This window comes from Bos mutus, chromosome 25 (genome assembly GCF_027580195.1).
Source record: "Bos mutus isolate GX-2022 chromosome 25, NWIPB_WYAK_1.1, whole genome shotgun sequence".
Lineage (NCBI taxonomy): Eukaryota > Metazoa > Chordata > Mammalia > Artiodactyla > Bovidae > Bos > Bos mutus.
Genome location: NC_091641.1, coordinates 2,042,253 through 2,055,625, shown reverse-complemented (window position 1 = coordinate 2,055,625; position 13,373 = coordinate 2,042,253). Strand labels below are relative to the sequence as shown.

Here is a 13,373-nt window from a genome sequence, read left to right as displayed (position 1 = left end):
TGTCTGCTCCCTTCTGGGGGTCCTCTTGGGGTCCCCTAAAGGCTCAGGTCCTTCCCCAGCCTTGGCCCTTTGAGCGGCTGCTTTAGTTCCTGGGGTTCCTGAAGACCGTCTGGGATGTGGTCAGCGTGCACCCTCTCAAATTTATTTATCTATTTATTTTTGGCTGCACTGGGTCTTCGTTGCTGACCGTGGGCTTTCTCGTTGCGGTGAGCGGGAGCTGCTCTCCGTTTGCAGTGATCGGGCTTCTCATCGCAGCGGCTTCTCTTGTTGCAGAGCACAGGCTCTAGGAGGTGTGGGCTCAGTAGCTGTGGTGCATGGGCTTAGTTGCTCTGCGGCATGGGGGATCTTCCAGGATCAGGGATCGAACCCGTGTCCTCTGCGCTGTTGGCAGGTGGATTCTTAGACACTGGAAGAAGCCCAAGGACGACATCTTGATGCAGGAAAGTGCTCAGCTGGCCAGGCCACTCCTTAAAGGGGTGAGAGATTAAAAACAGGCCACCCGTCCAAAAGTAGGAGAAGGGCAAAATAAATGATGGTACAAAGACCAGATGGGATGTTAAAAACTCTTAAAAATAACCACCACGGGGGCTGCAGCCATGTATGCAGAATGTCCACATTAAAGTAAAACAAGCAGGATCCAGAAGTGTCTCTGTGTTGACTCGAACTGTGTAAAGATACACCCGCAGGTGAGCGAAGGCCGGACGCTGGTGTGGAGGATTTTTGTTTGTTCTTCCCTTTGGTGACAATGCAGCTGATACAGCTTGAGAGGGAGAGTGAGGACGGAGCCTCACGGGAGGGAGACGGGCGGTTCGCCTCCTGCCTCTGCTCGGAAGAGCTGGCGGGGAGCGCGCCTCGGTCTTTTCCGAGGCGCTCCGCACGTAAGGGTGCGGGCTCCCTCGCGGGGGTTATACCAGCACGTTCCCAGGTCCAGGCTGCCATTTGCACCTGCCTTTCCTCCAGCGGGAAACGTGTCCCAGCTAATTTCAAGGCGCGTGGATTTTCTTTGGTGATTGTTGGTGATGGTTTTTATTAAGGTAAAATATATCTAACATAATATTTACCATCTTAGCCTTTTATTAAGAGTACAGTTCAACAGCATTAAAGGCATTCACACTGCCGTGCAGCCATCCCTGCCATGGTTTCTGGAACTTTTCCATCTTCCTAAATGGGAACTCTGCTTCCATTGAACAGTGACCCCCCATCATCCCTTCCTCCACCCCCTGGCAACCTCCCTCCTGCTTTCTGTCTCTTGAATGTGACTGTTGGAGGAAGCTCCTGTCCTTGGAATCATATTAATACATCATTTGCCCTTTTGTGACTGGCTTGTTTCACTGAGCCCAAGGTCCTCAAGGCTCATCCATATTCCAGCAGGTGTCAGAATTTTCTTCCTTTTGAGGCTGGGACTTGACTAGCCATCTGGTGGTTAGGACTCCACCCTTCCATTGCAGGAGGTGCGGGTTTGATTCCTGCTTGGGGAACTTAGATACTGTATGCAGGTGGCCAAAAAAGAGAAAGCAACATTTTTTTTTTAAAAAAGGGAATTCCCTGGTGGTCCAGTGGTTAGGACTCCACACTTTCACTACTGAGGGCCTGGGTTCAATCTCTGGTTGGTGAACCAGGATCCTGCAAGTTGAGCAGCAAAAAAGAAGAGGGAGAATTTTCTTCCTTTTGAGGCTGAGTAACATTCCATGGCATGGATGGACCCCGTTTTGCTTACCCCTTCTCCTAGCTTTGAGCCTCCCTGAACTCCCACACCTCATGGGTCCATCAGCATCAGGAATGTCATTAAACACATGGGGTCACCAACCACCGTGGATGTGCCTGCTTCAGGCATCGCCCCTGTTCACACACCTGCTCCATCGTTCCATCTGACTCCACCCACAAACACAAGTACGAGGAGAAAACTATTCAGAGTTTCAAGAGTGAGAGCAGAGCATGAAGCTGAATGTGGGGCTCCTCTGAGCATGGGGTCCTGCCAGCTGCTCGTGTCACTCGCCCGGGAAGCTGGTCCTGTTCTGCCGACTCTGCTGGCAGATTACGAACACAGTGAGGAAGGAGACGGGCTGGGAGGAAGGTGACAAGCAGAGGTGACAAGGAGTGTGGGCAGGGGCATTCATTCTGACGACACTGTGGGCACTTGGAGAAGACTGGTGGTACCCAGGGTGGCAGCCTGTCCTGCTCCCCACAGGTCTGCGCAAAAGGAGAGGCTGCAGGATGTATTTTCAAATGTCCACCTAGGGATGCAGTTCAGAGGTCAGTCACGGTTAACAATGAGCCACCTCTCACCTCCCTGAGGAGGAGTCAGGAAGGCATCAAACTGAAAAATGGAAAGGATAACAACACTAAATCCTGATGCAGACGTGGGGAAATGGGAACTCACAGCCTGCTGGTGGGGGTAGAGACTGCCTCACTCACTACAAAAAGGCCTAAAGACTGGAGGCTGCTCATCCCTCACCACCCAGGACTTGTGTTTCTAGATATATTCCAGAGAGAATGTCTTGCATGGGTCACTGGGCACGAACTGCAAGGATGCTCACTACAGCACTGTTTGTAATAGCCCCCAAATTGGAAGTAACAGAAATGACTATACTTAAGCAAAGCAAAAATGGATGTGTTAAAACAAAGGGCTTTCAGGCAGTTAAAATGAACATCTATCAAGAATAAATCTCAACATGCTGGGTGAAAAAGCAGTGAGAAGACTGTTTAGCGTGAAAAGGTGCATTTGGAAACACAAAAGACAATGCTGTCCATTGTTTATGGATACTACTGAGGTTGTTCAAGCAGAAAAGCCTGGGCAGGAAGGATACAGGCAACTTCAGGGTAGGGCTGGCCTCCAAGCAGAGGAACATGAGCTCCAGTGGGGAGGCAAAGGGGATTTCTTGAAAGTCGGAAACGTTAACACATATTTATTCTGGGTGGAGGGTGCATGAGTGTTTATTTCACTCCATGTAGTTGTCTGTATGTTTGAATAGTTCCATAATTAGTGATAAGAAGAAAAAAGCAGCCCTAAAAATGTTTCCCTTTTGTTCTTCACTCCTCCTCAGTCCCTGCCTTTTAAAAACAGGGAATCCGAGGCCTGGGGGTGGGGCGACAGAACTGGGGGCGATGGGTGGGGATTTTAACAGGAGTGTGGCAGACAGTTGAGACCGGGCCGCTTCCTTCGCGGATCCAGCGGGACTCCGCTCCCGCCCGGCTGTATCCATGGCAACCAGGGTCGTGCTGCGGCTGGACCAGTCGGAGAGTCGGGCTCCCGCGCGCCACCTGGCGGCCTTTCTTGTGGCGCGCCCTGTGAGGGGTCCTCAGGTGTAAGTCGGAGGGGCCGCACTGAGGGGCTCTCCTTAAATATAAAGAGCACCGTTTCCCTGTCGCCCCAGGTCCCTTGCCCTTAGGGCAGTGGCAGTGCATTTCAGAAACCGCTTTCATGAGACTTCCACTACAGCTATTCACCACGAAGGGCTTTCCAGGCGTCTTCTGGCGCCCTGTGCTGCTCAGGACATTTATGGGTGTGTCTTTTCATGGGGACCCCCAGGGCCCACGGTTACAGGTTCCTTGGAAACCCCGAGAGAGGAAAAGTCTTTAGGACATGCCTGTGTGGACTTATATATGGCACATGACTCTTTTATATGGGTTTTATAAATTTGTTTTTCTTTAAATTTGTAGAAAGTGTGGAAAGTCACCTCACCACCTACCCATAACTAGAGGTGACATTTGAACCTTTATCCTTCCAGTTTCCCTCTGTTCCATTCGTTTTTGAGGGGCCGGTTTCTTACAAAATTGGAAGTTCACAGCTGTCAAGTGAGTTTTCGCCAGGGCTCTGGAGATGGGGACACCTGTGAAACAAGGCCAGCTCCTTTGCTTAACTGCCACCTCAGGCGAAGGGATGAATTTCTCTATACCTCAGTCTTCTAACCTGCAAATTGGGAATATTAGCTGTGCCTACCTCATAGGGTCACTGGGGAAATTTCAATAACATAATGCATATGAAACACTTAGCACAGTGCTGAATACATAGTAAGCAATGGAACCTCAGCCATCCCCAGAATTACAGCAAAGTATCAGTTCAGTTCAGTTCAGTTCAGTTGCTCAATTGTGTCCAGCTCTTTGTGACCCCATGAATCGCAGCTCGCCAGGCCTCCCTGTCTATCACCAACTCCCGGAGTCTACTCAAACTCATGTCCATTGAGTCGGTGATGCCATCCAGCCATCTCATCCTCTGCCGTCCCCTTCTCCTCCTGCCCCCAATCCCTCCCAGCATCAGGGTCTTTTCCAATGAGTCAGCTCTTCGCATGAGGTGGCCAAAATATTGGAGTTTCAGCTTTAGCATCAGTTCTTCCAATGAACACTCAGGACTGATCTCCTTTAGGATGGACTGGTTGGATCTCCTTGCAGTCCAAGGGACTCTCAAGAGTCTTCTCCAGCACCACAGTTCAAAAGCATCAATTCTTTGGCGCTCAGCTTTCTTTACAGTCCAACTCTCACATCCATACATGACCACTGGAAAAACCATAGCCTTGACCAGACGGACCTTTGTTGGCAAAGTAATGTCTCTGCTTTTGAATATGCATGATATAATTATAATATTCTGCTTTCCACTTTTTTCATTTAATACAGCATGAACATGTCCCTTAGTTTTTTTCTTTCCATGTAGGCCAATATATATTTTCTATTATCTCCAATAGATATATCCAATAACTTATCTTTTTTTTTTTTGGCCTTGCCACCTGCCTTGTGGGATCTTAGTTCCCCAACCAGGGATCAAACCCATGTCCCGTGCAGTCGATGTGCATAGTTCCAACCACTGGACCTCCAGGGAAATTCCTCCCATAACTTATTTAACCTCTTTTCAAGAAGATCCTGACTTTTCCTTTTTTACAAACAACTCCACAGAGTGTATTTCTTATTAGTTGCTTCCTTTATTGATAATTCGTTCCCTTTTATGCTCAGAAAGACCTTCCCCTCCCCAGGATCAGATAAACATTTTCTACTAAATGTCTTGTTTCTTTATGGCTTTTAATTAAACTCTTTAATCCATCTGGAATGTATTTCGATACCATAAAGTAGGAGCTAAGAAGTCTAATTTTATTCTCATTCACAATAACCTAATTGTCCCAGCATCATTAATCAAAGCAGCCAACCCTTCCACATTAATTTGTGAGACCACCTTTAGATTCTGCTAAACTTAGTGATTCTAAACTTATCTCCACGTTGGCTCTCTGTTGGGCTCATTGCTCTGGCTCCCACCCACGTGGGCTGGATGGTCACGGCTCTGTTGGTCACAAGGCATCACTTTGTTGAGTCCCATGGACTCCACCTCCCAGCGCTGGCCACACGTGACAAACAGGAGTAGCCAAGCCTTGGGCCCTTCTCCAGGCTGCGCTGACCGCCTTCACTACCTTTTCCCCACTATGAACAATCCTATATTCCTGTTAAGCCCAGAACTCAGCTCCTCCACGCCCAGCCGCATCCCTCCACGGTCATATCCATACTTAGAAATGTCCCAGCACTTACGTATTCAGCCTCCTCATGCGCAACAGATTGTGTTTTCCGAAGATGGCCTCACCAGTGTATTTATTTATCCTCCATGCTCTTCTTACAGACCTTGACTGACTTGCCCCACCCCGAGAAGTGGAGTCAGAGTGCTGTCCCTGGGAGTCTGGACCCGGCGCTGCCCCATTCAGCAGAGCAGCGTGGGCAGAGGGAGGCCGTGTGACTTCTGGGACAAGGTCACAGAACGGATGCAGCTTCTCCTTCCTTCTCTCCCCCTCTCCCCTCCTCGCTCCTCTCTTTCTCCCTTTCTCTCAGCACTTGCCTTCAAAATCCACTCACTAGTTTTGCAGGAAGCCCAGGCCTCCTGAAGAGGCCATGTGTGGGTGTTCCAGCCCGCAGCCCCACTCCCCTAAGAGTCCAGCGGCTCCAGCCAGTATCAGTGGCCTGACATGTAAGTGGATGAGATGCTTTTGGTACCTGGCCTTCCAGAATTTCAGCTCAGGACCCAAACATTAAAAAGCAAAGACAATGCAAGGAACGGAGGATGGGGAATTACTGATTAATAGGGGCGAAGTTTCTGTCTGGGATAATGAAAAAGTTCTGGAAATACTGGTGATGGTTGTACAAACACCGTGAACATGCCTAAGACCACTGAACTGTATTACTTACGATGATCAAAATGATAAGTTTTATGTTATTTATATTTTGTCACAATAAAAGTAGACACCATACTTATCAACGGTGTGAAACTGGGCAGGTTACGTGATCTCTCTGGATCTCAGTTTCCCGAACCATAAATATGGACATAACAAGTTATTTCAAGGAGTTGTTGTGAGGATTTAACAAGATAAATGCATAATAAATCACTAGCAAAGGCTTGGCACGTCTTTAGGGTTCAAGAAATATTGACTCATTCACTGCTCATAACAGCTCTATAAGGTAGGTATATAGTATCAGTCTTACAATCTCCGTCTCACCACTGGAAAAAGTGAACCGTGGGGAGATCAGGCAGACATGCCCAGGAGTACACAGGTAGTGAGGGGTTGGCCCCTGTGTCTCCTTGCCAGGGCTGTCAGCAGTCCACAGACGAGGCAGCTTAAACAACACAAGTTAATCTTCTCACAGCTCCGGGAGGAGGTCCAAGATGAGGGTGTCGACAGGGTGGGTTTCTTCCCAGGTCTCTCTCCTTGGCTTAGAGACAGCCGTCTCCCACCCCGTGTCTCCACCTGGTCTCCCCCTGTGCTTCTCTGTCTTCTAATTATAAGGACATGAGTCATAAGAGTTTGGGACCCACCCATATGACCTCATTTAATTGAATCACCTCTTTAGAGGCCCCGTCTCCAACTACAGTCACATTCTAAAGTCCTGGGGCTTGAGACTTCAGCCCATGAATTTGGAGGAGACTCCAGCACTCCAGCCTGGGGAATCCCACAGACAGAGGAGCTTCGCAGGGCTACAGTCCACGAGGTCCCAAAAGAGTCGGACACCTCTGAATGACTAAACAACAACAACAGTTGAGCCCATAACAGTTCCCTTCCTGTTATCTTGGGGTTCTCATTCTGAATGAAGTGGAAGGGTCAGGGACCTGGGTGCCAGCATCTCCTGTTTCTAGGGCCCCGTGTCTAGACCAGGAGGAAACACGCAGTTGGGAAGGTGCATTCAGGGTGGACTGTCTGTTTCATGCGAGGTGAGGCTGACCTGCCTCCACAGCCGCCGTCATCGCCTTGGCAGGACTAGAAAGTGCTGGAAGAACTGTGCAGAGAGACGGTCTTTCAGACAGGTTCAGGCCAGCAGCGTTCAGCTCTACACAAAGACCCGGGAGAAGGGAAAGAGTATCTGTTAGCTAAGTGGAAAAGAACAGACCTTCAATTAATGACTCCCTGGGGGCTGTGGGGGTGAGGCCTGGTAGGGAGGTGGCTAGACAATAAAAATTTCCATCCTCAGTGGCTGTGAAATCCACCGGGGTGTCCTAGAAGAGGAAAGACAGACGTCAAGTAAAAATAAACAAGCAAGATGATTTCAGACAATGACGGGGCGGCCGTGAAGACAGCGAAGCTGTGTGATGGGGTCGGGGGTGATGGGAGGTACCCCGTTTCTGTAGGATGGTCTGGAGGGCCTCTGAGAACAGGTGGCGTTTGAGCAGAGGCCGGAAAGAGGAGTGAGTGGAGGAGAGGCCTGGAGCTGAGTTGCCCTGCCTCGGCACTGTGGATGTTGGGGCAGGATAACTCTTGGCTGTGGGGGCGTCCTGTGCCCTGCGGGGTGATGAGGAGCCACCCGCCTCCACCCTCCCCTCCCCACCTCTGCACTAAGTCATGGAAACCAGAAATGCCTCTAGACATAGTCAAATATCCCCTGGGAGGCAAAATCGCTCCTGTGGAGATCCACCGACCCAGAGGAAGGGCGTTCCGGGAAGAGGGAACAATCAACATGAAGGTTCCCGAGGTGGGAACAAACTCAGCAGATTCTCTGGGAACAGAACTTTCCGGAAGTGGAAGTTTTCAAGGAAGTGACAGTTCAGGGGTGGAGTCCAGGGAGGGAGAGGTGGCTGGAGAGGCAGGCAGGGGCCTGATGCTGTGGGGCAGGGACCTCGCGATCCCCCCCAGGGTGAGGACGGGAGCAGGTCTGAGGGCAAGCGCTTGAGTGTCCTGGGTCTGCTGTAATAGAGCACACGAACTTGGAGGCTTAAGGCCACAGAAATACATTCTCTTATTCTGGAGTGCATATGTGCATGCTTACTCGCTTCAGTCGTGTCCGACTCTTTGCGACAACACGGGCTGGAGCCCGCCAGGCACCTGTGTCCATGGGGTTCTCCAGGCAAGAATGCTGGAGTGGGTTGCCATTTCCTCCTCCAGGGAGATCTTCCCGACCCAGGAATTAAACCCAGGCTTCCCTCATTGCAGGCGGCTTCTTTACCATCCGAGCCACCAGGGATTGGCAGGCAGGTTCTTTACCGCCAGTGCAACCTGGGAAGCTGTATTCGGGAGGCAAGAGTCCAACATTGAGGTGTCAGCGGGGCCAGGCTCCTTCCTGCCTCTTCCAGCTTTGTGTGGCCCCAGGCCCTCCTGGCTGCGTCACGTGACCTGCTTCTCCCCGTGTCTACTGAACCCACCCCAGCAGGCAAGGAGGACGCGGTGGCGGGGGGTGGGGTGGGGGTGGGGGGGCTGCTTCCGACCCCCCAGGCAAGAAGTGGTGGGGCCTGGGCCAGGGGGCACTGGGGAGACAGAGCGCCTCGGTCAGACTGGGCTGCACACACAGCGGACCCGCTGGCCGTGCCCCCAGCGTCTCCCCCGTCACAGGGCGGATCCAGGCCACCCCAGCCTGGTGCTGTGTGGGGCTCCCCTGCTCTCTCTCCTGCAGCATTCCCGGTGCTCCTGGGCTCAGAAGTTTCTGAGAAAGCACCATTTAGCCCCCGGCTCCCGCCTTCCCTTGAAGCGCTCCTGTGAATATTCTTCAGGAACGGAGGTTAGGAGCCCTGATCTCGGAGCCCAGGGCTACACAGAAGAATGTCGCTGGTTTCGGGGCCTGCCCTCAGCAGCACCGGGCTTGTTTTTCAGGTTTAGGTCAATGGAGGGTTTTTGTTTTCTACAGGAACGAAACCCAGGGCGCTGGGTCTCGTCCTACTGGGAGACATGGGGCATCCTGGCAGATGGGCCCAGGTGTTCTGGGCGTGTCTCGCCCACCCCCGACCCCCACCCCAACCCGCACCGGGAGCCCCTGCCTTCCTGGGGGTGGGGCAGGCCCCCTCCAGGAAGGAATGTTCCACCTAGGGAAGCCCAGCTCCCTCGCCAAGGCCCCCCTGTGGAGGTGGGGGCCGAGGGCAGGCGGGTCTCAGGGTGAAAGGGAGGCATTGAGAGATCAGGGGCGGGGCGCAGAGGCGAATGGGCAGGGGCGGGAGGAGGGGCGTGTCCCGGCCGGTCCCTGGACTGGGGGTGCACGCGCTGCTCAGCCCACAAATCGGAGCAGCCCCCAGGACTTGCCCGAGGCAAGCGGAAAGCCCAGGGCTCCGCCGGCACAGAGCTGCCGCTCAGAGCCCGAATTCTTGGATGCAGACAATTCACTTGCTCCCCCGCCACCTCGCCCTTCCACGGCACTCACCGCTCGTGGGGGCACAGGAGCGTTACTGCCCGCGCCTTCCACGGAAACTCAGCACGCAAACCCGCAACTGGCAGACGGCAGGTGACAGGGGACCTCTGACCACCACCCCTGCAGCCCCAGCGCCAGCCGGCGGGGACTCAGCCGAGAACTGCCCCTTCCTGACTGTGCGTGCCCGCTTCTAACTTAGGACCAAGCGGAGCTGCCCTGGCATCACACGAGGCGGCCGGCTGCTCACCCCCAGGCCGACAGCCTCCTGAAAGGGCAGACTTGCAGCCTCTCCCTGCTCCCGCTGGGAGAAGCAGGCGGCGTCTCCGGCATCTCGTGGTTTCTCCCTCTTCCGTGAGGCCCACGGAGTTGTTGTTGTTGTTTTCTTTGCCTTCTCTTTTTATGAAGATGAAATCCACACAACACGAAACTATTTTAAAGTGAACGATTCAGCGGCATTTATTACGTTCACAATGTTGTACGAACACCATCTCAGTCTAGTTTCAGAACATTTTCATGGCCCCCAAAGGCCCACCCACGCTCTCCCCCCAGCCGCTGGGGCTTGGTGGGCCAAGTTTATATGATGCTGACCAAATTATTTTTATTTGGCTGTGCCAGATCTCTGTTGCCACGTGCAGGATCTAGTTCCCTGACCAGGGATCGAACCCTGGCCCCCCTGCATTGGGAGTGTGGAGTCTTAGCCACTGGACCGCCAGGGAAGTACCCTGCTCAGATTATTTTTAACACTCCCCTTCTCTATAAGACAAAATTGTTTTCAGTAATAATTATGGAAAGATGATTATTTTCTAGATTTGTTCCTTGATTTTCAAGCCATCAACAATTTAGGAAAGAATTCATTTCTATTTTTGAAAATGTGATCCCAAATCAGTAGACTATTTCACACGTGAACTAAATGTTAACACTTAATAAAAACATCACACCTTGCAGTTCGCACTTTGTTTCACAGTTCTAAAACGAAATGCAAACCCCCAAGTGGTCCCCTGAGAGGACAAAAGTGAAGAAACTCAAGTTCTGGGTCTGGTCTTTATAATCTCTGTCCCTGGAAGATGAAGAGACACCACGGAGGGGAGAGACACAAACGATACCAAAAGCTGGCTCTAACAGCTCTGCGCCGTTCCAAAGTGGTCTGTGCCCGGTGGGACCAGCTGCCTAAGTGTGAGCTCTGCGTTAACCTCCATGGAGAATGCAGTGCTTGTAAATAAAGATGTGGGGGACATCCCTGGTCACCCAGTGGCTAAGACTCCGAGCTCCCAACGCAGAGGACCTGGGTTTGATTCCTGGTCAGGAAACTAAACCCCACATGCTGCAACTAAGAGTTCTCATGCAGAAACAAAGATCCTGAGTGCCGCAACCAAGACCCAGCGTAGCCAAATAAATAAATCTTTCTTTAAAAAAGAAATAAAGACATGCAAATTTGAATTTACATCTGTGTTTTTAAAACCCAACAGTAACTGCAGCAAATTGAACAAAAAGTAAACCAACCATAATCCTTTTTCTCCCCAAAGAGGAGTATTTTATCATTGACATTACTGAGAGTTGTTGGCACAAGGTGATCATAAAAATCAAATGAACATTGGATCAAGCTTATTGTTATTAAATCCTCAGCAGATAACGCCCTTCCTCCTTGCCTGCAGTTGGGGTGGGTGGTCTGCTCCTCCAGCACCGCCCTAGTTTCCCATTGGCTGGGGGCTCCTGGGAGAAAGATGGAAACAGCTTTCCAATCCCTCCCTGGACGCAGAGGGGAAGCCCACAGCCCTGGTGGCAGTTGGTCATCCCCATGTATATCAAGGAGAGCCTGCTGCTGCTAAGTCATTTCAGTCGTGTCCAACTCTGTGCAGCCTACACTTCGCAAAAGAAAGGGAAGAGACAGAAGAAATCAATACTGAAGCGGGCAGGTATCGCCTCTGAATATACATACGGACCTGAATATACATACAGATGCTGAAGGTGAAGCGCCAATGCTTTGGCAACCTGATGGGGAGAGCCAACTCATTAGAAAAGCCCCTGACGCTGGGAAAGATTGAAGGCAGGAGGAGAAGGGGATGACAGAGGATGAGAGCTGGATGGCATCACCAACTCAATGGATGTGAATTTGAGCGCTCTCTGGGAGATGGTGAAGGATAGGGAAGTCTGGCGTGCTGCAGTCCATGGGGTTGCAAAGAGTCGGACACGACTGAGTGACTGAATGACAAATACATACAGACCAACAATGGCCACACCATACAACAAGATAGAACTCTGACCCCCAGCCTCTGCAACACCCAGTCCAGAGCCATCAGGACTTGCCTAGCTGCCAGTTTCTCATGTTCACTCAGCGTATTGTGGTGTTCATTTTATGATGTATGTGGGTTGAATCACCACGTCGAACACCTTAAACTTAGTGTGGTGTGTTAATTGTATCTCAGTAAAACTGGAAGAAAAAAGCACTTTGGGTGACTGAATGCATCGTGGTATCCTGGGTTGGCCCCAGGAACAGAAAAAAGGACATCCGTGGGACAGTTGGTGAAATGTGAACAACGCCTGCGTTCTAGAAGTCAAGCTGATACTGCATGGCCCCAGATCAGAGATCAGATCAGATCAGTCGCTCAGTCGTGTCTGACTCTTTGTGACCCCATGAATCGCAGCACGCCAGGCCTCCCTGTCCATCACCAACTCCCGGAGTTCACTGAGACTCATGTCCATCAAGTCAGTGATACCATCCAGCCATCTCATCCGGTCGTCCCCTTCTCCTCTTGCCCCCAATCCATCCCAGTATCAGAGTCTTCCAATGAGTCAACTCTTCACATGAGGTGGCCAAAGTACTGGAGTTTCAGCTTCAGCATCATTCCTTCCAAAGAAATCCCAGGGCTGATCTCCTTCAGAATGGACTGGTTGGATCTCCTTGCAGTCCCAGGGACTCTCAAAAGTCTCCAACACCACAGTTCAAAAGTATCAATTCTTTGGCATTCAGCCTTCTTCACAGTCCAACTCTCACATCCATACATGACCACAGGAAAAACCATAGCCTTGACTAGACGAACCTTTGTTGGCAAAGTAATGTCTCTGCTTTTCAATATGCTATCTAGGTTGGTCATAACTTTCCTTCCAAGGAGTAAGCGTCTTTTAATTTCATGGCTGCAGTCACCATCTGCAGTGATTTTGGAGCCCAGAAAAATAAAGTCTGACACTGTTTCCACTCTTTCCCCATCTATTTCCCATGAAATGATGGGACTGGATGCCATGATCTTCGTTTTCTGAATGTTGAACTTTAAGTCAACTTTTTCACTTTCCACTTTCACTTTCATCAAGAGGATTATTAGTTCTTCTTCACTTTCTGCCATAAGGGTGGTGTCATCTGCATATCTGAGGTTATTGATATTTTTCCTGGCAATCTTGATTCCAGCTTATGTTTCTTCCAGCCCAGCATTTCTCATGATGTACTCTGCATATAAGTTAAATAAACAGGGTGACAATATACAGCCTTGACGTACTCCTTTTCCTATTTGGAACCAGTCTGTTGTTCCATGTCCAGTTCTAACTGTTGCTTCCTGACCTGCATACAAATTTCTCAAGAGGCAGATCAGGTGGTCTGCCCCAAGGCCCTGCCATTAGCCACATTCCTAGACTGCCTGGTGTGGCCCAAGGCCTCCAGGTAAGTGAAGACACTCATCATCAGCACAGACATTCCACGGATTACAGGTCACTGCCTAGGATCCAAGGGCAAAGGCCAGACCTCTTTGTGGATGGGATCAGTCCTTTACTGCCTATGAACTGTTTAGCATAAAGCCGACTTTGGTGGCTTTGAA

The 13,373-nt window shown here is 50.9% G+C and overlaps 1 protein-coding gene across 1 annotated transcript; it reads left to right on the top strand.

The window, feature by feature from the left end:
• The first annotated feature begins 745 nt into the window (after positions 1 to 745).
• LOC138985641 (uncharacterized) lies at positions 746 to 10,971 on the top strand. The gene is made up of 5 exons (XM_070363106.1): positions 746 to 878; positions 3,173 to 3,305; positions 8,388 to 8,949; positions 9,537 to 9,663; positions 9,770 to 10,971. The coding sequence occupies exons 1-5, from the start codon at positions 746 to 748 to the stop codon at positions 10,009 to 10,011; spliced, it is 1,197 nt and encodes a 398-aa protein (XP_070219207.1). The 3' UTR covers positions 10,012 to 10,971.
• Positions 10,972 to 13,373: the final 2,402 nt, after the last annotated feature.

Bases quoted from the DNA above. Each gene is read 5' to 3' on its own strand.
- LOC138985641 (XM_070363106.1), top strand. From the start codon at position 746: ATGCAGCTGATACAGCTTGAGAGGGAGAGTGAGGACGGAGCCTCACGG. The intron at 3,306-8,387 runs GTAAGTCGGAGG...CCCTCATTGCAG, and splicing joins CCTGTGAGGGGTCCTCAGGT to GCGGCTTCTTTACCATCCGA. The intron at 9,664-9,769 runs GTGACAGGGGAC...CTTCTAACTTAG, and splicing joins CCGCAACTGGCAGACGGCAG to GACCAAGCGGAGCTGCCCTG.